Source organism: Cyprinodon tularosa, unplaced genomic scaffold (genome assembly GCF_016077235.1).
Source record: "Cyprinodon tularosa strain WSP-4 unplaced genomic scaffold, ASM1607723v1 ctg731, whole genome shotgun sequence".
Classification (NCBI taxonomy): Eukaryota; Metazoa; Chordata; class Actinopteri; order Cyprinodontiformes; family Cyprinodontidae; genus Cyprinodon; species Cyprinodon tularosa.
The window spans coordinates 175,400-203,040 of record NW_024039487.1 but is presented as its reverse complement, the minus strand read 5'-3'; the positions used below and the strand labels follow the sequence as shown (position 1 = coordinate 203,040).

General features: G+C 38.6%; 1 protein-coding gene across 1 annotated transcript in view; it reads right to left on the bottom strand.

The window, feature by feature from the left end:
- Positions 1-27,641, bottom strand: part of si:ch211-207e14.4 (interleukin-17 receptor D) — a 46,076-nt gene that overhangs the window by 13,703 nt on the left and 4,732 nt on the right. Inside the window, 9 exon segments of the mRNA XM_038269607.1 lie at positions 2,274-2,340; positions 3,312-3,386; positions 4,215-4,360; positions 4,452-4,490; positions 4,668-4,791; positions 6,178-6,213; positions 6,215-6,303; positions 9,057-9,215; positions 10,309-10,393. Coding sequence (XP_038125535.1) covers positions 2,274-2,340; positions 3,312-3,386; positions 4,215-4,360; positions 4,452-4,490; positions 4,668-4,791; positions 6,178-6,213; positions 6,215-6,303; positions 9,057-9,215; positions 10,309-10,393 — 820 coding nt within the window.

Genomic DNA, 27,641 nt, shown 5'->3' with positions numbered 1-27,641 from the left:
ATAGACTTCGTTACTGGTCTTCCCATTTCTCAAGGTATGTCCACAATTCTCACCATTGTTGACCGATTTTCCAAGTCCTGCCATCTTGTACCCCTCAGGAAGCTTCCCACGGCTTTTCAGACCGCCCAGCTCCTTATAAAACACGTTTTCCGTCTACATGGCATCCCTCAGGAGATTCTTTCCGACCGTGGACCACAATTCATCTCTCAGGTTTGGAAGGCTTTTTGCTCAGCCCTAAACTGCAAATCATCTCTCACCTCAGGTTATCACCCACAGTCCAATGGCCAAACGGAAAGAATTAATCAACAGCTCGAATCCTCCCTTCGTTGTCTGACCTCCAGTAATCCCACCGACTGGAGTCAACATCTCCCATGGATCGAATATGCTCACAACTCTCTAAAGTCAGCTTCCACCGGCCAGTCCCCATTCCAGGTCAGTCTTGGTTACCAACCTCCACTTTTCCCCGCAGACGAGAGAGAGATTTCGGTCAAATCAGTCAACCACCACATCCGCCGCAGTCATCGCATCTGGAGAGACACCATAGCCACCCTCAACCGTTCCTTGGAAACCACCAAACGTTTCGCCGACTCAAAAAGACGCCCTGCTCCAGTTTACTCCGTTGGTCAGGAGGTATGGCTCTCCACTCGGGACATTCCCCTCAAGGGGATGTCCCGTAAACTCTCTCCAAGATTCATTGGTCCCTACAGGATTTCCCAGGTCATAAACCCATCAGCCATACGACTCCAACTTCCTCCGACTCTTCGCATTCATCCCACATTCCACGTCTCACAGATCAAGCCTGTGATCTCCAGCCCTTTGTGCCCTCCATCCGACTCCCCTCCATCCGCCCTGGAAGTCGATGGACATCCGGCTTTCACCGTCCGCCGGATCGTGGACTCCCGTCGGCGAGGTCGTGGCTGGCAGTACCTCGTCGACTGGGAGGGCTACGGTCCTGAGGATCGCCAGTGGGTTCCTGGTTCCTACATCCTCGACCCGTCCCTCATCGAGGAGTACGAGCGATCCCTCCCATCGACATCTTCTGGACCACCAAGAGGCGGTCGTTGAGGGGGGGGGTACTGTTGGGATCTGGAGCTGTACCACCTGTCTCCAGCAGAGTTCGCTGTGGATCCTCTTGAGCTGAGCCTTCGACACACCTGAAGCCCATCTCGTCATCAGGAGGATCCTCCACCATATAAGCAGCCTTTAGACCTTGCATCAACGCCGCAGTGTTTATCCAGTTTGGTTAGCAGCTGAGCCTCACTACCTCTGTGAATTCTTTGTTGCTTCTAGTCTCCTAGTTGGATTCTAATTCCCTTTTTGTCTCTGCCTACAGGAAACCTGTTTTTGTCCTGTAAGCTCTGGATGAGCTTAACCTGTCGAGCCTGCCCTCTGAGCCAAACCTGAAGACCCCTTCTTTGGATTCCCATGCTGCTCTGGACTAAGAGCTGGAAAACCAAGGTCTGTCCAAACGTTAGATGCAAGACGCTGAAGCTGAAACTGAACTCTGCTGAATCAAACAGTCTCTGGACCCAACAGTGCCTCTCTCAAAGCCAAACCCGGATTCTTCAAGGTAGATCTCAGAAGATAACATCTCCACATTCTTCTGCTTCGTGGCTAACTGAACTGTCTCCCTTTCAGTATCCCGTGAACCAGATTCCCAGACGTGAACCAGTACCTGACTCTTTACATGTGCAATTGTCAATAAACTCATTTTAACCTTTTTCCTGTTTCCCGTGGTGTTCTGCATATTGGGCCTCTCTGAACCAATCATGACATTAAATCCATTATTTATCAATATAGAAAAATACAAATATTCTGATTTCAACAAATAAGTTAGGTTTGAAACATAAAAAGAATCTACATGTTTTCCTTGTTTAAAAAAGAACAGAATAGGCTGCCCATAAATTATTACTTTGATGGCTCTTTATCATCCCCTAGATATGTATGTATTTTTATCAGCAAAGCTGCTCATAAAAAAAAGCTGTAGCATGAGAATGGATGAAGGCTTTATTTTTCACCACACATTTTATGCAAAGTAGACATAAAGATAAAGACCTGCATCAACACAAATGTGTATTCCAAATGTATCTGCATTAACCCATTAGGCTGAGGAAATAGGTGGTGCAGATGCAAAAAAAATCATTCCAATGGCGGCAAATGGCCTCAGTATCCTGCAGTATTTTTGTAGTATTTGTTCTGTACCTTTTAGAATGCTCTAAAGACTCTGGGGACATCTGAAAACGGAACTGAAGTATCATTAAAGCCTTTAATACCTTTCTGAGAGTCCTTGACATAAATCCAGAATCGGTTTCTCTTAGCATTTACTTCTTTAGCAGCTATCTGTGAAAAAAAGTTTTAAAACAGGGACAACAGCCCAGAGAACAGTTAGTGTCAGGTGTGTTGTGTAAGAAAGGCCTTTAAAAAGAATAGGTGGAACTAAAGAAAGACAGGAGGTAGAGTTGGAGGTAGCAGATCAAGACATTTTCTCTTTGATTCACAAGGTATAAGTACACCCAAGCTTCCCGACTAAGAGGGTTTGGACATGATAGAGGAAGCAATGGAGAGTACATGGGTAGATCTGCAGAATCTGTTAGTTCAATCTCTAACGTTGTACTCTCTCTGCTTTTTCTCATAGTAGCTTTGCCTCGCCTGTTCCTGTTTGGCTATGATACCAAAAGGCGGCCCCTTTTAGGAAACACACAGCCAGGCAGACGAGCTCTGAGCCAGCTCCCATGTCAGAGGATGAAGAGAGCACATCCATCCAGTCACAGTCAGAGAAACAGGACTACACTGGAAAACAGTCCGATTTCAAACATTCAAACAAGGGTGTTGATGGTAGCAGCACAGCTGATATTTCTCTCCAGGATGGTGTCACAGCCAAACAGGTACAGATAGTAGATAGTGTGAAAGCAGAAAAGGCAAAAGAAAGGGTTGTAAGATGCAAGCAAATTACTTTCTGTGTCAACCTCAAAAAAGGGGGGAAAAAAACAGAAGTAAAAGGTAAAAAAAAGAGTAAAATGGTCAGAAAATGAATGACTTCCACATTTTCTAAAATACCCAACCATTTATCACTTTGAAGTCCCACTCCTAACCAAATATATTTACTTTGTGATTGTATTGCCATGTAACAAAATATGAAAAATTATTCAGAGGTATAATAATAATGATGTTATCCTTCCTCAGTGACCATAATTAACCCTTATATGATAGGGACGGGTTACTAAATTTAGTCAGTAAACATTTCCTGAAATTATCTGAAATACTAAAATGGGTATTGCTCTGAAAAAAAAAAAAAAAGTCGTAGGCCTTACCTCACAAGTGTAGTTGGTTTTTTTATGGAGGCCGTTCAGCTGGAACCTGTGGTGGGTTTTGTTTTTGGAGGAATCCTAAGAAAAGTGATTGTTTCTCTTGTAAGTACATATAAAAGATGGATGCAGCCATTTTGAAATGCCTTATCATTTGGCTGCTACACTGACTATTGGCTACAAGTCAGGTTTATTTTTTTATCCCTTAGACTTAAACAAAGTATATTGTGATTTTTTTATACACAGAGAGTATACAAAATGAAATTTCAATGCATACAGTGTTTCAACAGTGAAATTAAAATTTTCATGTATAAGGGGCAGAAGTGATCAGAAGAATATGGTGCAAATGCAGTTGAAACATTGAACTTAGTTCTGTCTAAAAGTAATTTGGAAAAAAAAGCAATCATATAGTGCAAATATGATCCCTGGTGGCAGGAGTTCAAAAAGTTAATGGTGGCTGTGATATTATGATGTATAATATAAATATAAGGATGTGTGGAGGCAAAGTTGTCTGCTGGCAGTGTGAGCAGCAACGGGATGAGCAAACCACTTTAAGGACATGCAGTGTTCAATGTAATGGAGTCAGATATAGTGATTTTATGATTGACTGCAGCGTCAGAGTTTGTTTGGGCTACCCTATAAGTCTAGAACTCAATACTACTCCAGACATTTTGAATTGAGAAAGCTTTCTGGCTGGGAAGCAAAACGTATACTGTTCACAGATTAAATAACAACTAATAAAAAAGCTGCATTGTGTACAGAATCACAATTCATGAACCCCATTTATCTCCCATTATAGAATAGAACTGTTGCTTGAAGGAAGGTATAAAGCATTCAACTTTTATAAAACTGGGCAAAAACGAAAAAAAAAATTACTCTGAATTGTAGAGGAAATAAAAGCATACTCACTGGAACAATGTCGGTATAATTCCTATTTTTGTTTCCGTAGCAAATGGAAAAGTACCTTCTGATGCCCAGTTTTGGTGGAGCCAAGTTAAAAGTCACAGTAATGACAGAACCATTTTGTTGGACCTCAATATGCTGTGGGTACCAGTCTGCAACCATTTTACAAAATGATAACATGTAGAGATGATCAAAGTCCTTTTATGATTTTCCTTTTCATAAACAATGAATGGTGCTTCTCACCCTCCTTACACTGCTCCAGACCCTTCTTCTCTGCACATGCTGCAAAGAAAGAAATAAGTGGGATATGTTTCAAAAGGAGAATTAATGACTATGATGGTCTAAAAGAGGTTTAAAGATTACATTTTGCAATTTAATGTATAAGCAGATTCTCATCTGTGTCTGTTGAGGTCTAACATCATCAAATAATGTCAAGCCTACAGCTTGACAGGCTCTTACAGCGAGTGTAGAAGGAGATGTTTCGGTTAAATTTGTCCCATTGTTCAGGAACCGGCAAGGCCATGACAGTGACAACATATCTAGATCCCAAGGAGAGGTTGGGAAATGGGTCTGACTTGTAAACCTGTAAGAAAAAAAAAACAAAAAAACATCACAATTGGACGTGTTTGAAATATAGGACTATTTTGCATACCCAAATGGAGAGGCAAATAACTAAGGAATTGTAAGCCCAAATTACATTTCTGATACATTTTTGAAAGCCAACACCTTCTAGTTTCTGAATATATTTATGAAAATTGGGTCAGTAAAACAGCCAAGCTGCATCAAGCCCAACCTGCTATAGTTCAAACAAGAATTAAATTAGTTTTCTTATTCTCAAAAATAATAGGTCTTTTTTGAACAGCAGTGATAAATACATGCTTGCTTGTTTTGGCTGCTTTGTTATGTTTACATTATGACATCCTGCTATATCTGTATTAATTGTGCTTTGGTGCTCGCTGTGTCCATAAAATGACCTTGGTGGTGTAATTGTGGAGAATCTCAGCTTTCCAACAATGTCTAACATGTCTATATTGGTATATGTTTGGTGTGAGGGTTTACTGTGGAGTCAATGAGTTGATGCAATCAGCTGGTTTTCCTTAGATAGACTACTTTAAACCAATCTGAATATATGATCTGGCTCAACTGACTCTGTAAAGTGATGACATGTGTTGAGGATAGGCGTTATATAAATAAACTTAATTGAATTGAATTGAGGTCCATTGTAGTAAGTGACTAAGAGTATGAAGAATATCTGAATGAACAGAACCACTAGCGCTTTTATTTTGATGAGCTGAGGCACCCTAATGGAGCAAGCCTAATGAATATAGAAAAAACGTGTGAGGATCATTGTGTTAAATTTTGTCCACAAATAGGCCTATTCAACACAGAGCTCTGTTTGAATTCAATTTAGTTTTGATATATTGTTGTAATTAATAACTATAAAGCAATGTATAAACTATATGTAATTATAAAGCTGTGGCTAACATGAACATACAGTAGTGCTATGAGTAGCTAAACACTCACAGTCTTTGAATATCATTGGCTGACAATCTCGTGAATCCTGTAACATTAAAACATGTGCACTGAGACGCGTTAGATGACAATACTCCTGTTGGCAGCTGGTATGCCTTTCTGCTAATCCTCCTGATTATGAGTAATAAAGATTATTAATGAGAGCAAAGTATGTAATGTACAAGACTTAAGGAACCCATCTTGACTCTTTAGGACGTGAGTTTAAGTCTGTGTTTTTGGATCTTAAATGCAACTCGTGTCTGTTTGCGGTTCAGACAGAATCAAACAATAAATTTATCTGAAACAAGCTTGCATTAAAAAGAAATAGATCAAAACAGGATTTGTCTTACATATTAATTATCTTCATATAAAAGCAAATATGACCTGGGTTTTTATTCTGGGTTAAACCCAACTTAATAATTTGAAATTTCAGCACAAGGAATGCCGCCTTTTGCACCTTTTGAGCTTGTGAAGCTGAGTGGGAGACGGTTACGGTTACGGTTGAAGAGCAACAGCTGACAGGCAACAGCGGTGCTTCCAATACGCTGCATGAACACTTGAAATCCTCGCAAAAATGCAATTCCTGCAGAAAGCATGTCAAAAAAAGAAAAGCAGGTAGATATTAGCATCCCTGTTTATCATGTGTGCTAATATATATTTCTACTCTTGATGTAAGTATGCAGAATATTCTTATCTCTATAAGGGATTCACTGTATGCAGTTTACAAGCAGTCTTCATTTGTTTCTTGTTTTCTGAATTTAAAATCTTCCTTCTCACATATAAAACCTTAAATGGCAAAACTCCATCTTACATCAGAGATCTGATTGTTCCTTATATCCCTATCAGAGCACTTTGCTCTCAATCTGCAGGTTTACTAGTGGTTCCTAGAATGTCTAAAAGTAGAATGGGAGGCAGATCTTTTAGTTATCAGGCTCCTCTCCTGTGGAACCAACTACCAATTTTAGTGCGTGAGGCAGACACCCTGTCTACTTTTAAGGGTAGGCTTAAAACTTTCCTTTTTGATAAAGCTTATTGTTAGAGTGGCTCAGGTTATCCTGAGTTATCTCTATAGTTATGCTGCTCTAGGCTTAGACTGCTGGAGGACATAGGGACCCCTATTTCATCATTTTGCTTCATTCTGTCTCTATTCCTACACTCTGCAGAATCTGATTGTTTAATCTCTAATGTTGTGCTCTCTCTGTTTTTCTCATAGTAGCTTCACCTCGTCTGTTCCTGTTTGGCTGTGACACCAACCTGGAGAAAAATATCAGCTGTGCTGCTGCCATCAACACCTTTGTTTATAGATGTTGGAGATCAGCCTGTATTTCAGTCCTGTTTCTCTGACTGTGACTGGCTGGATGTGCTCTCTTCATCCTCTGACATGGGAGCTGGCTCAGAGCTGCTAAGCCTGGGCTTGAAGCAGGAACGAGATGGGCTGGTGTGGCTGTGTCACCGCTCCCCTCCCCACCATCCGGATTTTAGGTTCACTTATTGGGTCATCCGATAATCCCGGGACCAACCACTAGTGCCGCCAGTCTTTGGTCCTGGGACATGGCAGCTGGCTTGGAGCTCGTCTGCCTGGCTGTGTGTTTCCTGGACGGGGCCGCCTTTTACAGCTGCTTTTTGTGTCTCTGTTTCTGTCTCCTTGAAACCCAGTCGGCCTCAGCAGATGGCCGCTCACACTGAGCCTGGTTCTGTAGGAGGTTTCTTTCTGTTAAAAGGGAGTTATTCCTCTCCACTGTCGCTAAAAGCATGCTTAGTGTGAGGGATTGTATTTGAGTCAATGAGTCAATGCAATCAACTGGTTTCCTTAGATAGAAAACTTTGTATCAATTTGACTGTATGATCTGGTTGAATTGTAAAGTGCCTTGAGATGACATGTGTTGTGAATTTGGCGCTATATAAATAAACTGAATTGAATTGAGTATGTGTGAATGTGCGTCTGCGTTTTTTTTTTTTTTCTTACCTGTGTGGTATGAGTGGGGGCATGAAGTGAAAAGATCTCTGTAATTTCCTTAAAACGGTTTTACATACATTACATATTCACAAAACATTTTTTTAATGGTAAAAAGCATGTATCATTTACTTTTCAGTTCCCAATTCTGCACAAGTTTATGTTCATCTGGCACTAAAGTTTTAGCTTAACAATAAAATTTTGCCTTCAATGTGAAAAATGTACAAAAAATGTGAGGCGCCTCAAACCTTTTTGTAAGTCACCAGTGGTGTCAAAAGTACACAGATTTGTTACTTCAATAGAAGTATAGATACTGCAGTTTAAAAACACTGGTAAAAGTTAAAGTATCTACTTGACCTCTTCACTCAAGTAAAAGTAAACTACTTAAAATATAAAAGTATAAAGTAACCTTAAAATATATGAAATATATGAATTGAAAGCTCAATTTTTAGACTATTTCGAAAAATTCTTTGAGATAGGGCCAAAGATAAGAGAGGTCTTGTTTGTCTCCGTCTCCATCTCCTGAAGCTCTTACCTGTGTCTGACCTTTCAGAAATTTCAATATCTTTTTCTGAATCCGACATTGTAGCATAGCATAGACAATTCGCGTTTGCAGTTTGAAGAACACCTGCTTGCTTCTGATGATTTCCTTTAGCCAACCAATGAGTGCTTGCGTTATACGACTCATTCAATTACACTAGTTTTCACTAGATGTGGATGGCGCCAATGATCTTCATTGGATGGCACACATGAGGTGAAATAAATATTTATAAACATTAAACCAAAGCCAAGAGTAACAAGTGACGTTTGTTTATAAAAATGTAAGGAATAGAAAGTACAGATGTGAAAATATAATGAGTAGAGGTCAGAATTAGGAAGAAAAATAAGCAATGGATTAAAGTATAGATACCTAAAACATGTACCTATGTACAGTTACGAAGTATTTGTACTTCGTTATTTGACACCTCTGTAGGTCACTCTGACTGACAACCAGACATTTATTAAAGACAACAGAGTTATGTCACGTCCAATTTCAAACATGCTCCTAAAGGCATTAAAACACTTTTGTAATACCATTAGCCTGGTTTAATTACTAGCTCTCTGTTTTGTATGAGTTTATTTAGAATAAGGATTAAAACACTGGCTGACAAAGATCTGCTTTGGGAGATAAGGACACAAAAAAATACTAACCTGCAGCAGAATGAGACTTTAAGAGAGGATGCTCTAGCATACTAAGTTTTTTTTTTTTTTTAAAAAGCAAGAAAAAAAAAATGTAAGGACAAAACTTTGAATGGGCAAATTTATAGAAAATTTCAACCACCTCCTCCAGAAGGAGTTTTTAAGCTTCAACTGTATGAGGGTAAACCTTTGTGTCAACATACCGTATTGGCTTGGCTTCCAGGAGACAACAACAGTGTCAGACTCAAGGTTGTCCTCATCTATGAACTCTATTTTCAAATCATTTGGTGCTTCGACATAATGCATACAGGTCGTTGGGTCTTCATCCCCGAGGAGCTCCAAACAAGGCCACGGAAGACAGCCTGATGTGAAAATATGAGATTCGGTCAAGGTTTTTTTTTTTTTTTTTCAAATAAGGATGCAAAATGTTTATTCTTATTTATCTATTTATTTTCTGACATGGTGGTAAGTATTCTATTCAATTTATTGTTTAGTTGCAAAAAACATGGATCTATCCCTCATTGCATTGCAAAACGTGAGATTCAATTTGAATCAAACAGATTGATGAAATTAAATTCAATTTAATACGGTAATTCAATTTGATTAAAATAAAAATACTTTTTTGATCCAAAGGAGAAATCAAATATTGCTGTAAATCATCATCTTTTTTCCAATTAGTTGTTGTAATCTACGTGTTGACAGCTCAAGAGAGAATCATCAAAGTTTAGAACATAGTAACAAAAAATAGATACAATTGGGAACAAAATAATAAAAATGTAAGAGATTCTAAATAGAAATATTAATGTAAAGCTATTAGATAAGAAGAAAAGGAAGTATTAAACGCACATGGAAAATATTAGTGTCATTAGAAAAGAACCCAGAAAAAAATAATTATTGGCAGGCTGGAAAATTTTTCAACAATAAACACAAATTCCTGGTATTGATTGTTTATCTAAAAAAAACAGCATATGACACAACTGATTGCAATATATTCAAGGAATTAAGCACGTGTTGAGATGGAAGAAGGGTGGCGAAAATCAACAGTTACTTTTAGTATGTGGGTGTTCACATATTTGGAAATGGCTGTTATACTGGCTTTGGGTAATAATTGCATGAATGAGCAGGAAAGGCTCATAAGTTAAATAGGAATAAGGACTGCTGATGTTAAGAAAGATGTTTCACTTCTTCATAAGCTTTTTTAGACATAAGCACAAAATTCTACATTTAATCATGTATGTCATTTAAAAAAAATTATTATGTTGAAATCGAATTTTTTGAATAGAATGTCTAAAATAAACCAATTCATTCATTGAAGAAAGTGCAAATTTTCCATAACCATAATGTACCTGAGGAGTCCACATAAACTTCTGCTTGCATCTGTCAATTAAAGCAAGTACTTGAATGTCAAGAGTGTAAACTGGTAGAAGCCTGTGGTGCAGACTAAATGCAACGTACCTCTAAACACATGGAGGGAGTTAAAACCCAGAGTCTTCTTGATGTCATCTGATGTTACTCTGCAATATTCACATTCAGGTCTCTCCTGCAGAAAAGAAAGTTTACTAAAGTCAGATTCACTTTCACATTCTATGATTTACAAAATACACTACTCAAAAAAATGTAAGGAACACTTTGTAATCAGAGTATAGCATCAAGTTAATTGAACTTCTAGGATATGGATTTGGTCAGGTAAGTAGCAGAGGGGGTTGTTAATCATTTTCAGCTGGTTCGGTGTTAATGAAATAAACCAAAGTTGCACTAGAGGGGCAACAACGAGACGACCATCAAAACAGGAATGGTTAGCATGAGGCGCTACCTGAACCCTACAGAGGTTGCACAGACAGTCCAACTGCTCCAGGATGGCACATCAATATGTGCCATTGCCAGAAGGTTTGCTGTGTCTCCCAGCACAATTTCAAGAGCATGGAGGAGATTCCAGGAGACAGGTAGTTACTCCAGGAGAGCTGGACAGGGCCGTAGAATTTCTACAACCCATCAGCAGGACCGGTATCTGCTCCTTTGTGCAAGGAGGAGCAGGAGGAGCACTGCCAGAGCCCTACAAAATGACATCCAGCTGACCAAACAATCAGAAACAGACTTCAAGAAGATGGCCTGAGGGCCCAACGTCCTCTAATGGGCCCTGCGCGCACCACCCAGCACCGTGGAGCTCGATTGGCATTTGCTACTGAATACCGGAATTGGCAAGTCCGCCAATGGCGCCCTGTCCTTTTCACGGATGAGAGCAGCTTCATCCTGAGAACATGTGACAGACAATGTTATGCTGCCTGTAACATCGTACCGCATGACCGGTTTGGTGGTTGGTCAGTGATGGTCTGGGGAGGCATATCCATGGAGGGACGCACAGACCTATACAGGCTAGACTGCCATTAGGAATCGGCATGAAATCCTTCACCCATTGTCAGACCCTATGCTAGTGCAGTAGGTCCTTGGTTCCTCTTGGTGCACGACAATGCCGGCCTCATGTGGCGAGAGTATGCAGGCAGTTCCTGGAGGATGAAGGAATTGATACCATTGATTGGCCCCCTTCGCTCGCCTGACCTAAATCCAATAGAACACGTCTAGGACATTATGTTTCAATCCATCCGACGCTGCCAGGTTTCACCTCAGACTGTCCAGGAGCTCAGTGATGCCCTGGTCCAGTCAGGGAGGAGATACCCCAGGACGTCGTCTCATTAGGAGCATGCCCCAACGTTGTCAGGCATGCAAACATGCACGTGGGGGCCATAGAAATTACTGAATACATTTTTTGAGTTGCTGCAATGAAATCTCAGCACAATGGACAAGCCTGCTGCATAATTTTTTCGCTGTAAATTTTGGGGTGTCTTTGAATTTAGCCCTCTCTAGGTTAATAATTTTCATTTCCATCAAATGATGTGGCATCCTTTTGTTCCTGACCCATCACCCAGTCCATATTAGTATACATAAACAGAATGTTTTTTTCCCCATTGAGATCTGATGTGTTTTCAAAGTGTTCCTTTAATTTTTTTGAGCAGTGTACATGATCACAGACATACAGGAAAATGAGGACAATGAAGTTCATTATCCTTTTAAATGATATTCAGTTATGTTGAACAGTTAAGGGGAATTCAGCTGAGTTTGATCTTTTATATAACCAGTTGTGGAGTTAGAAAATGTCGTTACAGATGGCCAGGCAGGGACCAGGCAGGGCAGAGAAGTGGACGAAAAATTATTTCTGCCAGAACCAGTTCAGGGTCAATATATATTAATCACACTGTACCAACAGCTAAATGAATAACCACAGCATGTCAAGCTTGGAACTGAAGGATTTAGTATTCAAGGCAGACAAACAGTTAGATTTCTCAAAATATTTATTGACAACAGAATCAGACTCTTATAGTTCAGTCCATATCCAGAGATCGAGGATGGTTCCAACCAGCTGGCTGCCAATGCCGCGCGGCGGTCGCTGCACAGAGAGTTCCAGACACTGATATATCGGTGGTCGGAGGACAGGCAGGATGTCAGAACTGAGCAGAAGGACGTAGGCAGGATGATCCAAAGGGTGAAGTCAAACACTGCATGAAAAGTGAGATTTTCGTCCCCGTAAACCCCCGTAAACTCCCGCAGATCTGCCTGATTTTCGTCAGTTTTCGACAATTTGCAACCCGTGCTTGTCCGCGTTTGTCGTGCCACAAATTGTCGGAAACGTACCATGACGTATGTGGAGAGTGATCAGCTGTACTAATTGCCCTAATTAGCATATGAATGCAGCAAACCCCCGCGGCTGGCCAGGTCTGGCTTGAATAACCTTCTCAGTATTGGCTGAAACCACTATTCTCAAACAAATGAAATCGCTCGTGATTGGCAGCAAAACCACACGTGGCCACGCCAGGCTTTAATTTTCTTACTGAGTATTGGACGGAACCACTTCTTTTTAAACAAGTAAAGTCGCTCGTGATTGGTTGGCATATATATATATTTACATATATATATATTTATTCATATATATATATATATATATATATATATATATATATATATATTCATTCATATATTTATTCATTCATATGATGTGTATTTATGTTATCCTACACTACTACACAATTATTATGCTACCATCAAGGACATGAATGAATTTATACAGGAAATGAACATTTGCCAGGAAGCTGTTTATGCAAAGAAAGAGCTTTATTGAAACACACACACACACACACAACTATATACAACGCGTATCCAAACACATGCGTTTCTAAAAATTAAAACTCCGTGAACAGTCCGTTTGCTTCCTCGGGGTTGGAGGTAACTGGCAGCATTCCCTCCGAGGCAGGTCCGATGTGGAGACACCTACTGTGCGTGGCCCTGTACTTACGGCATCGCTTCTAACCGGGACTGCAGCTTAACACAGAGTTCAGTGAAATCCGGCGTACGAAATGGCGGCGACCGTACAATCCATCCAGAGACACCGCCGAGGAAGGCGGACTTCCAGAGTTCCACTTCCTCATCTGCTAGCACACTCTGCCTCGCTTTCAGCAGCTGGAAAAAAAAAATTAATCAGCGCACTGCGTATGGACACAACACATCCATCAATGCACCTGAAAAATAGTCACCAAATAAAGTCTTACCCTCTTTCTTCTGGCCCGACTCCGAGCAGATAGCCTCCGCACGCAGCGTGTTGGCTGGCTGCATATATCTGAAGCTCCTGCGTACCGTCTGAAAATACGTCTTACAGGCAGCTGGAAAACAATTAAATGAGAGTGGTATAAATAAAAAATCAAACGCAAGTCACAGTAACAAGGAAGGAGAAAACATCAAAACAAGTCACTTACACACAATGTCGTCTTTATCAACATCGTGCAAATCTGGACTTGCTGTATGGCTCCGAGCAAATAGGAGGTCTGTGAAAACAAAATGTAAAGCTATGATCGGTATCCATCCGTATCCATTGCCTTTTACCGCAGAATGAAAGCATATTCTTTAAATCTTACCCTGGCTCCGGTTCATAGCGCCTGCAATTAGTCTCCGAGTTGTTAAGACGGCGTACTGCTTCCTGTGAATCACAAAAAATACACTTTAATAAAGCTTGTTCTTGCAAGGCTACTATTAGCCGCTATTAGCCGTAGCTTAGGCTAGGCTGCTTTTAGCTTAGCAGGCAGTAATCGAACATATATTTACCGCTAGCATCTCTTCTTTGAGTTCGTCTTGTTCGATGCAGAGTCGCCATCGCGTCCAAGAGGAGTTTTACCCCGAAATCCCCCATCCTCCGCTCCAGACCGCCTGCACAAAGCAAAGCATCCATCCTCCACTGTGGCTGCACACCGCGCCGCTCTGAGTTTCTTGGAGATCGTAGGGAGCATGCGCGAGATGAACCAGAGTTTCCGCGGATCAATAAAAATAATTAAAAAATCATTCTTTTTTTTTTTTTTTAAATCAAGGCCTTAATTGGCACTAAAATTATTTAAATATGTTTATCGAAGTATTTATAATTCTTTAATAAAAAATGCTTATAAAAACAATTTCGTCAGATATATTATATCGCTCCAGGCGGAGAAAAAGCTAGAGGATATATATATACGTATATATGTGTGTGTATGTGTTTACATACATACAGGAGTCATGGAACTCTGCTTACAGCTCCTTCATATTTCATGTACACTAATAACTTGTGTACATGGTTCTTGTTGATGGCATTAAAATCATTTCAAATAGTATTAAAATAGCATTAAATTAGAGTCACTCATTCCTGTATGAACCCTGTGAGCGCTTAATTTAATATGGCATATTAAAAAACCCCCACCATCATCCAGCATATGTTCAGTTTCTGCCCAAATATATATATATATTTTTGTAGATTTTTGTAACGGGGATAAGGATCATTCAAAACTGCTTTTTTTTTAATGAACTTGTTCACTACTTCCAAACTCAGCATCTCTTTTCATTCCTGTAATAAGAAGTTTCTTTTGAATGGATTTGATTAAAGTTTAAGTCCCTCGGTATAAAATAAATATTTTGATGGAGATGAGAAATCTGCTTCCTCGTTGGTGAATAACCAATAGTTTGGATCCAATCCATTTAAATAAACGGTGTTAGTTTTTTTTTTAATATATATAAGAATTGTGCTATAATTTCTAGTCACCGATCTGTTGCTGCTATAGTTTAATTTGACGAACCGGAATTTGTCGATGTTCTTTTTCCTGTTTGGTGCGATTGCAATTGCGGATCTTGACCTGGCCGGACCTTATGACCACAGTGTACCAATCTTCTGATGGCTACTTCCAACAGGATAATGCGCCATGTTATAAAGTGAATCATCTCAGACTCATTTCTTGAAACTTTTCCACTTAAGTAATTGTGAATTGAGCATATTGACATACAACATTTTATTTTTTATCTTAAATGCAATTTTTTTTTTTATAATTACTGCTCTAAATGTATTGCTCTGTCAGCTAAAGATCTGTTTTGGTCTCTATACTTTAATTAAATAAATCAATTCAAGCTAAAATGTAAGAGGCTATACTGAGCCTGATCTCTTTGTATTCTTACCTTTCAGAAAAATGTCACTTGGTGTAAAACCCCCCCTGCAACCCTGATTTGCATTTGTATAGCTCACAGCATGTTCATTTACATGTTAAAGCCTCCCCTAGAATTCCATGGGGGGGAGGCATGGGGGAACACTGCCTAAGAGAGTCCACGTCAATTTCTGACAATTTACGGGAGTTTTCGGCGAAGCCTGCAAATTGTCGTAAACTGCCGCTAACCTGAAGTTCCACGACAATCTACAGTGCCGCATATTGACGAAAATCCCACTTTTCATGCAGTGAAAGCTGATGTCGTTGACGTGGTCGGTTGTCAGAACCAGGAAGTCAGAGATCCGGTGAGGTGCAGAATGAGAATCAAGGATGGAATCGGGTCACAGTTCTAGATATAGTACACAGTGCAGCTGACAGCTGGACAAGGGCAGGCAGGCTTAGCATCGGGAAATGGTTCCGTCAATACACAAGCAGGCAGAGATCAGGCAGGAGTGAGAAATCAATCAGACAATAAATAAATATGCACACATATTGATGTGAAGTGTAATATTTACATGAATCTGTCGTGGAAAGAACATGATTTCTGTGTTTGTCATCTTTAATGTTAGTATAGAGGTGTAAATATCTTTTTGCTGTATTTTTGCTCTCTGTTTATGGTAAATGCACAAAAGATTTATATGTCAAATTAGGTAGGACATTCCTCCTTGGGCATAACTGCTGCCATCCTCTGTTTTATAGATAAGCTCCAAGTTTCAATTAATGGCGAATTACACCCATGGCCACCCCTCTAGTTCCACGTCTGCATACTGGTGCTGATCGTAACTTAGAATATCATGAAAAAAAAGTGTGGAGCACTCAACCCCCCCAAAAAATAGTTGATTTATTTAAAAACTGGACTGTTCAATCTTTTCAGCCGTTCCTACAGCATTTTGGTTTATTTAACAAAGGTGACTTCTACAGATACAAATCAGAAATTTCATGGTTGAAGATACCGCCCTAACAACTAATAATATATCTTCATGTCCACAAATGACCCTTTCTCTACAGATTAGTAAGAAACACAGAGCCCTGAACTCTAATTCTCCTCTTTACTCGCAAAACACCAAGCAAGCTTGGGAGAAAATAAAACACCTTATAGCCCGGCAATGTTTCATATCCATGTGCTGAGTCTTGTCAGGATACTGCCCTAACTTGCACTTTGAGGGATAGCTGTATCTGAGCCACGCTGTGTGCTTTGTGAAAATGTAACAAAAATATATTAAAAAGAAACTATCATGAAAAAAATTATTTACCTAAGTTAATCCTTTTCAAAAGTGAAATGCGTAACATACTCATTCCTTTCACAAAGACAGATATATTTCAAGAGTATTTCCTTTAATATTGATTATTATAACTGATGACTACTGAAAACCCCAAATGTAGTGTCTCAGAAAATTTGAATATTGTGTAAAGGTCGAATACTGAATACAGATGGTACCATACTCTCATCTGCTAATTAACCCAAAACACCTGCTCAGGCCTTGAGCAGATGTTTTGGGCCTGTGTTCAATGTATAAATATATATTTAAAAGATCAAATATCAATGACAAAGTGAGAGCGACTGCCCCCCTGATGTCACATTCCTGCAACAGAGATTATTTAAACGGCCAGCACCCCTTCCCTTTTTCTCTTTGCCCTCTTTGTCGCATTATGGCTGAGTCATTGTTCATTTTTCACTGTAAAACCTAATGAAGCTACACTGTTTTGATTGCATCTAAGATGAATCAGTTACTATTAACATTTATCTGCTGTTATTTTAGAGGACACCTTAAATGCACTAACCCATCAAGCCTTAAAGCTTGAACATGGAGACAAATTGAATTGACTCATTGGCTGTGTCCGAACGTCCACCCTAACCCCTATATCCCTCAATCCCTATATAGAGTGGGGACTATATAGTGAAGTCAGTTAACTGACAAATGATCCCTACTTTTCACTCTCCATTTGTCACGTAACTCAAACGCCCCTTTGGAAGACAGCATTTGTAAAGCTATCTGGGATATATCTACTCATCTTGTGACCATGAATGATCACTAATTTTCAAGGTGGATTGTAGGTTATTTTGAGTCCACTACTTTTTCATCCACTAGATGTTCAGACACTCATTCAAAAAGGCATAACTACTATTTAGGTTCCTACGGCACTATATGTTGGACTCTGGACCGGCTCTCGGATTCTGTACTCCCATTTGTCTCCTTAAACATTCTGCCTGCCTCTCCTCTCACAGATCGGACCTTTTGCATTTCCCTGGACCCAATGGTGTAACAACACAACAATAGGCCCGTAAGCAACATTATCTGGGTGGGCCCCATATGAAGTACATCTTTGAAAGAACGTGTTCATTTTGGGACGTTTGTTCCGTTCATCCAGTAGCTTTTCTTTCCTTTTTCTTTACTGGAATCTGCTTAAGTACCTGTTTTTGGTGTCCATCGTCGCTAACACATTGTACGTAACGGCTATGGTTTTAATCTATGCTCTGGGTTACCCATAATTTAAAGTTTTATTGTAAAAAATAAAACATTCAAATACATTGTTCTTTTAAGGTCTTTATTGCGGTTGAAACATATTATATGAGTGTTTTTTTTAACCAACCGTCTAATGAACTATACACAGTTATTAAAATAGTATTTTAATGTACCACTCCTTGCTTTGCTATTGGTGTTGTTTTAAAACGGCTCACCATCATGTTTAAATCTGGCATGTGTTGGGGTCACATACCAACCGGCTTCTTCAGAAACTCCCAAAGTTTGTCCCCAAACTCCAAACAAGAATGTTAAAAAACTAGAATTTAATGTTTAAAATATTCCCCTCTGTTTCTGCCTGCTCACTCAAGGGTCTAATCTCCCTCCACAAGTTCCGGTTAATGACTCTGGTTAATCCCTTCTGACCTGCAGCAGTTTCATATTTTAATAAACTGTTGTGAATGTCTCTCATGTTGTATCTGTTGGAATTCTTGATCTGGGTATTTCAGTAGTGAGTAGTGTTTGCATAGTCATTAGATATAATAATACTGTTATATGTACTATTAGACAATAAAGATACAGATATTTTAACCTTTGTTAGTCTGACCTAACAAAGGAAGTGAACTATTTATAACTCAGAGCCAGATCCACCCTTTTGATTAACACTTGAAGACACAGAGACAACTTTCTTTGGTTAGTGATTAATAATTCTGCTGATAACCATAGTCTAAATTAATGATGAAAGAAAACTGGAATTTAACAGCCAGTCCGGAAGTCCAGCCTAGGGTAAAAGACTAAAGAAACTTGGTGAGTAAGCAGATATCAGTTAAATCATTTAACTAATAATAATTAATTGGTTTTACCCTTCATTTGAATTATCTTTCAATTAACTAAACTTGCAGTTCTAGTTATTTCCTGGAAAAGTGCACAAACATACCAGTGTCACTTTTGGAATGGACTTAGCTTTTGATCATTTGTGACAGATACCATCTGGAAAGAGAGAACTGCATGTTTCATATTAAGCACAAAACCTCTGAGAGCAAAGAATGGAAACACTTGCCAGCAGCACCAAAGACGCTGTTCAAAGCAATTTATTTTTATTAACGTTAAGTGATTGCCAAAGGCTGCCTAAAGGTTTGAAATTTAAAACAGCAGGATCCTAATTCTGTCCATGGCCATGATTTTCACTGCCCCTTTTGAGCAAAGCAGTTTCTATTAAATGTGGGGTTTTTTGTGTTTTTTTCTTTGTAACATACTAATATTCACTATCTTGGAACCGTATGAAAAATAAATACGTGCGAAAGGTGGAGATGCAATCTTATTTATTGATCAAACAAATCTTTGGATTAGTTTTGGTTAGTAAAATAAACTGAGAATTCATTTATCATCTGTCATCTGGTGTTGAAGAGATAACTGTCCTTATTCCAAGATGGGGGAAATTTGTTTCAGATCTCAGGACAACAAAAATGTATGATTTCAAGATAAAATAAGATAAGATAGACTTTTCTGATCTCACAGTGGATAGTGATAGCTCAATAGTGAAAAGAAGGTGCCAAAACGAGGAAAAGGTGCATGTGTTATATAGTCCATCCACACAGTGAATCAAGACTAAAAAAACAAAAAAAGACCAATACCTTGCTGCAGAGTGTGAAATATTGATAAAGTCGCAGTGTAGTGTAAAAAAATGAATGTGTAACATCCATATGTATTAAAAATATATTGATTTTTCAAGATATATGTTATCCTGAAATCTTCAAATATTTCTGCCTAAAACGTTGATCCCCTTTTTTCAGGAAGCTAAAAATAAACTAAACTAAACCAAATTTATACTTAGGATCCTAAATCACAAAATAAATTTAGACTGAATGGTTTTTTGCTTTTCCTAGTCACTAAAAGAATCAACCAACTATTCATTATCACACATTAAGATAAATTGCCAAGATCTAAAAACAGGAATCTGACTACTTATGCAGGATTCTAAAAAGCCAGGAGATGCATGTTAGGATATTCCTTAGAAATGATTATTATTACTATTATTATTTTTTTTTTTCTTAAAAACCCTCTCTTTTTTTCTTTTTTTTTCTTTTTTTGCACAGGTCAGTTTAAAAAAAAAACATTTACAGAGATAATTTTGATCTGAGGAAAGGTTTGGATGAATTCACTGGATAAATTCATGCAAGTCAACACTGTTGTGAGCTATACTGTATGTTGATGCCAGAATTATGTCTCAGCCTCTTAACACCCACCTAAGTTTAAGTGATCCTCATCTTTTTGCATACCCAAATAGAAAAGCAAATAACTAATGGAATTGTAAGCCCCAATTACATGTGTTAAAAATCATTTGAAAGTTAACACCTTCTGATGAAAATAGTGTAACTAAAACACAGCAGTTAAAACATGAGTCAAGAGTTGTTTTTTATTCCTTAGCAATGATTTTTTTAATCAAAACTCCTCTCTTTCTTTTTGCACAAGTCAGTCTTTACAAAAACGGCAACAGAAATAATTTGAATTTGAGGAAAGGTTACTTTGGATGAATTCACTGGAGAAATTCAAACAAGTGAACACCTGGATTGTTGAAAGATGTACGTATGTCAATACCAGAAAACAGTCTTAACATCTAGTTGCTGAACTGATCAGAAAAAGGAAGCCAGCACAACTGTTTTTCTTCAGGGATTCTTTTAGAGGACGCTCAAACTGCTTCAAAAAACAGCCTAAAGATGTCTCCCTTGCTTTTCCTCTTTTTGAATTGTAAGCCAAATTTTGATCCCTTTAATGGTCAATAAAAATGAAAGAAGCAAATTTTACACCATGGGTCACCCTTTTCTCATCTTGTTACTGGGGAGAGAAGGAAGTTAACTGCTTACAATAAAACTTTGCTTGAAACAGATAGAAACAGATGAAAGTGCCCTGATTCAGTTTCAATAGAAAAAGATCAATGACTTTGAAGAATGTTTCTTTTGGTATATATTTATATGTATCTAAGTTTCAGTTAGTGTTTGAAGCATTTTTGATAACAGTCTGTGGAATACTTTTTTTACACTTTTATGTAATTTTAATAGTGATTTTGCTGTTATGTTCAGTTTGGTATATATTTACATGTATATAAGTTTAACTTAGTGTTTTAAACAGTCAGTGGAATAGACACTTTTATGTCATTTAATTGTCTCCTGGGGACATATTTATTAGTTTAGGTCAATAAGAATGTTTAAGTCTGCCTGTTTGCGTTTCTGAACACTTCATTCTGGGGACACTAAAAAATGCAGTAACAAGATTATTCCCTGGGAAATATAGTTTCATTTTTTTTTTAAATTAGCTCAGATGTTCAGGAAGCATTAACATGGTCCGGTTTAATTGTTCGTTCACACCAACATACAAAACAAATGAAAAAAAATAAACCCTTCTGAATCAGTTGTTTGAATAGTTTTAAATGTTTTTTTTTTTTCAGTTTGTTTCAGTTTTGTTTCACAAGATTTGCAAAATGACCTGTAGTCTTATATATTTGTAATTGCAGGCTTAGTAATTAATTTACTGTTTTTTTAAAGTAATTGAAAAGATACAAACAAGGCTTGCCAGAATAACATCATGCAAACAGCAAAATAATAAATAATAAAATAGTTTTTGTGGGTATGTGTTGGAGCATTGTACGTAACGGTTATGGTTTTAATCTATGCTCTGGGTTACCCATAATTTCAAGTTTTATTGTAAAAATAAAACATTCAAATACATTGTTCTTTTAAGGTCTTTATTGCGGTTGAAACATATTATATGAGTGTTTTTTTAACCAACCATCTAATGAACGATACACAGTTATTAACATAGTGTCGTTTTTAAACGGCTCACCATCATGTTGAAATCTGACATGTGTTGGGGTCACATGCCAACTGGCTTCTTCAGAAACTCCCAAAGTTTGTCCCCAAACTCAGAGAATGTTAACAAACTACAATTTAATGTTTGAAATATTCCCCTCTGTTTCTGCCTGCTTACTTAACGGTATAATCTCCTTCCACAAGTTCCGGTTAATGACTCTGGATAATCCCTTCTGACCTGCAGCAGTGGATATTTTAATAAAATGTTGTCAATGTCTCTCGTTGTATCTGTTGGAATTCTTGATCTGGGTCAAGCTCTTCTACCTTGACTCTGATATTCTTTTTTTAAGAGAACTGGATTTTCTCAGTTGGTGGATCATAGTTTCTTTTATGTGATGTTTTTTTTGCATCTATTATTTAATGATGTGAAACTGCAAAGATTTTCTTTTTTATATTTGATATATATTTGATATTCTTTTATTTTAGGACCCTTGTAACCAAAGCAGCCATAGCAAGTAAATTTTTTTTACACCTGGGAGAACTTCATTAACATTTCTAAAGCTAAAATAACACTTCAATTACTTTTAAAATTAACCTACCAGCTGACTTGAATCTTGCTCCGCACAAGATGCAAGCTGAAAACACTGCACTACAACAGGAAGTAGAAAACACTGCTCTTAACAACTTTTTCAAAGCCTCTTCCTGCCATCCAAGAGTGAAAGTCATTTCATCCCAGGTCTTTATCCAAAATTTGTTGGCAGTGGTGATATCGATGGGTGAACTCACAGAACGTCACTAGATGATTACATTTGGAAACCATTGTCAGCAGCAGCTGCTGTTCGTTCACCATGCTTTCTGTGCAGATCTGTCCTCGGAATTCCAAAATTTCCTAGTTGCATGGTGCATAAATTCTGTCTGCACAGATACTGTGTGGAGGGGCGTGAAAGTCCAAAATGACTTAATTTGGCCATGTTGACTTCACAGACACGTCAAGCATAGAGCAAGCTCAAGTGTGTGTGTAACTTCTGTTTCCCGAATAATAAACCATGGATCAGAAGTGATCTGAAGGAATTGCTTAACAAGAACAAGTACAACAATCTCAAATCCTTGTACTTGTTCTTTGATTTCTCCAGTGCGTTTAACATAACTCAGCCTTACTCACTTTGTGAGAAACTTCAGAAGACTCAGGTGGAGGCATCAACAATTGCATACAAGGAGCTAGTGAACCACTTTTATGGCATGGTGTGGAAACAATCATCTGATGTTGAATGCCAACAAAACATTGGTTTAAAGATTTCAGAAGAAACATGAACAAATTGATTCCAAATAAAATCATGGGAGAAGAAGTCTAGGTGGTTGTGGAGTATAAATATCTTGGTGTTCACCTGGACACCAGACTTTAATGGAGACACATCTGCTAAGTCATGTACAAGAAGCGACAGCGCACATTGTAGACTGCTTCTAAAGGAAGGGTCTGCCATTCAGCCTTTGCAGCAAGATGCTGCAAATCTTCTTTAAGTCTGTTGTGGAAAGGGTTAATTTTTTTGGTCATAATCTGCTTGTGTACAGCATTATAGAAAATTACTTAAAAAAGCTCAACAAGCAGATAAAGAAGGCTGGCTCTGTTCTAGCGACTCCTCTAGAACCTCTGGAGATTATTTAACAAGAAGAATTCTTCATATGATGAAGAACATAATGGACAACAATTAGCATCCTCTTCATCAGATTTTTAAACAACCACAAACTTAGTTAGAGCCTTTTCCACACCCAGTGTAATACAGAATGATAGAGAGGATCCTTTCTGCATACGTAACACAGAAGTAAGTACAGCTGTTATTTGTTTTTGTTTTTTTGGCATTCGGGGTTCAATGCTCTTGGTTGTGGCAGTTTGCGACAGTAAGCTTGTTACAATTGTGCTCCTCCAGTTCACTTATGTGACATTTCATCGTTAGATGATATTATTTATTTGGACGAAAGAGAGACTACAGAGGTACCTGGTAATCGATAAGGAAGTCCTGAAATTTCCTGACCATTTTGCAGACAAACACACACAACATAAATATAAGAGCTCTAAGTTGTTGTTGTTTTTTTCTTGCCATCTGCCTTTTTTTAAATTAAAAATAAGATCATTAGCACTCCTCTATCCGCGATTGGTTTGTCTCTGAAGGATGGGGCAGCATCTGAGGTAGTCATAGAATCTGAACTGGGTTTAGACTGCTTTGATCCAGTTGAACTCTCAGAGTTAGCAAAACTATTGTCTTCATCTAAGCCTTCAACTTGTATGTTAGATCCAGTTCCAACCAGGTTATTCGATCTCCTCCTCCATTTTAGATGCGATTAATCTATCTCTGTTACAGGGATATGTATCTGCAATTAAACCTTCTCATCTGGGTCAAGAGAAACCGTCTCTTGACCCACTTGGTCAATTATAGACCTATATCCAAACTTCCTTTTTTTATCTAAAATTCTTGAGAAAGTAGTTGCCAAACAAGTTTGCGATCACTTACACCATAATGAACTTTTTGAAGAGTTTCAGTCATGCTTTAGAGCTCATCATAGCACTGAAACAGCTCTGGTGAAGGTTGCTAATTCTATTTTCATGGCCTCAGATAATGGACTTGTATCTATGCTCGTCCTGTTGGATCTCACTGCTGCATTTGATACATAATATTATTTTAGAAAGACTTGAATATTTTGTTGGCATTAAAGGAACAGCACTAGACTGGTTTAAATCTTATTTATCTGATCGATTTCAGTTTGTTCACGTTAATGACAAATCCTCCTCATGCTCAAAGGTTGCCTTGAGATGTGTTGTGAATTGGCGCTATATAAATAAACTGAAATATTACCAGCTGGAGGTTGAACCTGCAGATCGGCCAAAGACAGCATTCACACCCCCTTTTGGCACGTGGCAATTCAGGAGGATGCCCCAGGGCCTGACCAACTCTCCAGCAACCTCTCAGTGAAATATGGGGAAGGCACTTGAGGGCATTAACCTCCAGGAAGTCATTGCTTTATTGGTGACCGCATAATTATCTCCAGCTTGCTAGTGGAACATGAGGAAAGACTTATGAAAGTCCTTAAATGCATTGCAGATTTTGGTCATCAAACTGTCACCCTCTAAATGCAAGTTTTTTCAGACCACAGTGAAGGCCTTGTGATATCGGGTCAGGATATTCAGCCATTCACCCTGACAAAGTTGCAGCAGTCAGAGAATGGCCTCGGCCTCAATCAGCCAAAGAACTCAGATCATTTCTAGATTTCACTCATTATTATCAGCGCTTTTTAAGGGATTACACTAGAATTGTCAGGTGACTTAGCCCCCAGGCACAAAGGCACTAAACACTGGCTATGGAAACAGTCACACCCACTTGGAGCAGAACTGACCCCTATGTGCCAAGCAGCATTTGAGCTTATCATTGACCTTACCACCTGTGTTTGCTTTTACCAACGGGCAGCTTCCATATCTGCTCCACACGGATGCCAGCACAACGGGTTTAGGTGCAGCTATCTATCAGGTTCAAAACGGGCGAACCCGAGTTGTAGCATATGCCAGTCGTGGCCTTTCAAAAGTGAGAAAAACTACCCTGAGCATAAGTTACAGTTTTTGGCTCTAAAATGGGCGGTTACTGGAAAATTTCATGACTTTTTGTATGGGGCTAATTTCACCATGTTTACAGATAATAATATGCTGACATATTTGGTGAAAAGCGCAGTGCTGGATGCCACAAGCCCCAGGTGGCTTGCTGCTCTGTCATTGTACAATTCTGACATTTATTGCAAATATGGTAAGCAGAATGTTGATGCTGATGGGCCCTCCAGGAGACCTTAGGAGTAGTTTCAAGATGATGAAGAGTCTCAAGAGATAGACAGAAGAATCTCTAGTATGATGGATCATGCCAGCAACTGAGAATTTCCAGTTTATGGATGGGGAAGAGCTCTAACTTTTTGTATGCGTCACAGCATCTATGTTCATACAGTCACACAAAATGAACAGGATCCTGACAATGGGATACCAGCAGTTGAGACACTTCTATGTGATGAAAGTGCTTATCCTGATGATTTAGAAGATCTACTTCCAGAGGTAGGTCATTAAGCTTTGCCGGTAATGTGGAGGAGTGGCATAGGCTTCAGAGGGAAGGGAGCACATTGTTGAGAGTTATTCAGAATATAGAAGCTGAGCTAGATGCTGAGACAGTCGATAAAAGATCTGAGGGACCAGAGGTAGCTCTCCTTTTAAGGGGGAGGACAAAGTTACTTTTGATGGATGTTATACTGTTTTGTAAAGTTCTCAACCAGAGAGGTGAGGCTTTTAATCAGCTGGTCATTACCAGTAGTCAAAAAGAGAGGACTTAAAAAGTCGATCATGATGATGTAGGTCATACGGGCATAGAAAGACCACTAGAGCTAGCCAAAGCAAGATTTTACTGGCCAAAGATGTCAAAATATATCAAAAGTAAATGCAAAGGTTGTGAAAGATGTGTGAGGCATAAGTCTACGGTCCAAAAAGCATCCAAGCTGGTTATTATCAAGGTCACAGGTCCCTTTGAATTAGTTTGCATTGAATTTTTGACATTGGATCCTGACTCAATGGACACTTGGGACAAAATTGGTAGTAAATGATCACTTCAAATTATGCACAGGCGTATCCAACCAGAGATCAGTATTATATTCAATGGGCTAAACAACCTGGGACGCCAATTAAATGTCGTGATATTATGTTCTTTTCAATTCCCAGCCAGCTGGGAGTTTATATTTCTGATACTTTAAGATATTTGTTGCCCTCCCCAGTAGGGGGGGTAAAATATCTTATTTAATCAGATATTATTTCCGCTGTTATATACTGTTTATGAACACACGCCCTACTAGCTGTTTGTTAAAACAATAAATGAAAGAGTAATTTGAGCACTAATCATGGTCAAACAGTTAATTCTGCGCATATATAGAATAAATTCACCACATCTGTTCGAAATATAAGAGTTTATAAACAAAAATCATTCAGCTCCAAGTCAAACATATTTCAGTTTAACACTCTCAACTAACATTAGTGAAACTCAACTAAACTAAACTAACTACTATGTTCAAAGAGGAAGGGGAAAACGGTCTAAAAACATATTACAGTTTAAGATGGATCTTTTGATTAAAAACCAAAGTTTATTTGGAGGAATATGATCAAATTAGCTTTTCACTAATTTAGACAAATTGGAATGTTTTCAGACCATTTTACAAGGCAAATCCATGAGGCGAATAAAGCATTATTTGGCCAAATTATGTTTTATTAAATGATTTGCATAATCAAGAAATAATAAACGACTCTTGATCATACTTGGTCATCTAAATGTAATGAGCATCTAAGTGTTATATAAGTACTTAAACCCTTTGTGAAATAAACCCTTTGTGAAATAAAGCTTGTCCAAGCTTCAGCAACAGCTCAACACAAATTCATCTAGCATAGCGTAGCATGCAGTCAATTTTGTTAGCATTGTCTTTACTCATCAGTAAACACATGTTGTTTGTTCTGTCCCTAGTCATGCCAGACTTGCAAACCATTTTTGTCCATTTCCATTGGATGGCTTGAGTTTCATCCAGCTGCAGCTCAGCAGTCAGGGCAGCAACAACCCGGGATTTCTTGAACATGCTATAGCAAATAGCAGTGACAGGGACGTCACAGTCTAAGTGGGGGAGGACGTAACCCAGAGTTAACTAGAGCTGTTTTTGTGTGCATTGGGAGTGCAATGTTCTGTTAGCACTTCAGCTGCAGTTTGAGACAGTAAGCTTCTTCTTCCAACCCTTGTGGAAATGGCAGGCCTTGAGTATATTTGGACAACAGAGCGAGAGACTGCAGAGGTACCTGGTGATCAATGAGGACGTCCTGAAATTAACTGACCATTCTGCAGGCAAACACACACACAACATAAATACAACAGCTCTAAGTTTTTTTTTTTTTTTTCTGTCCAGCTACCAGTTTTAATTTTTGA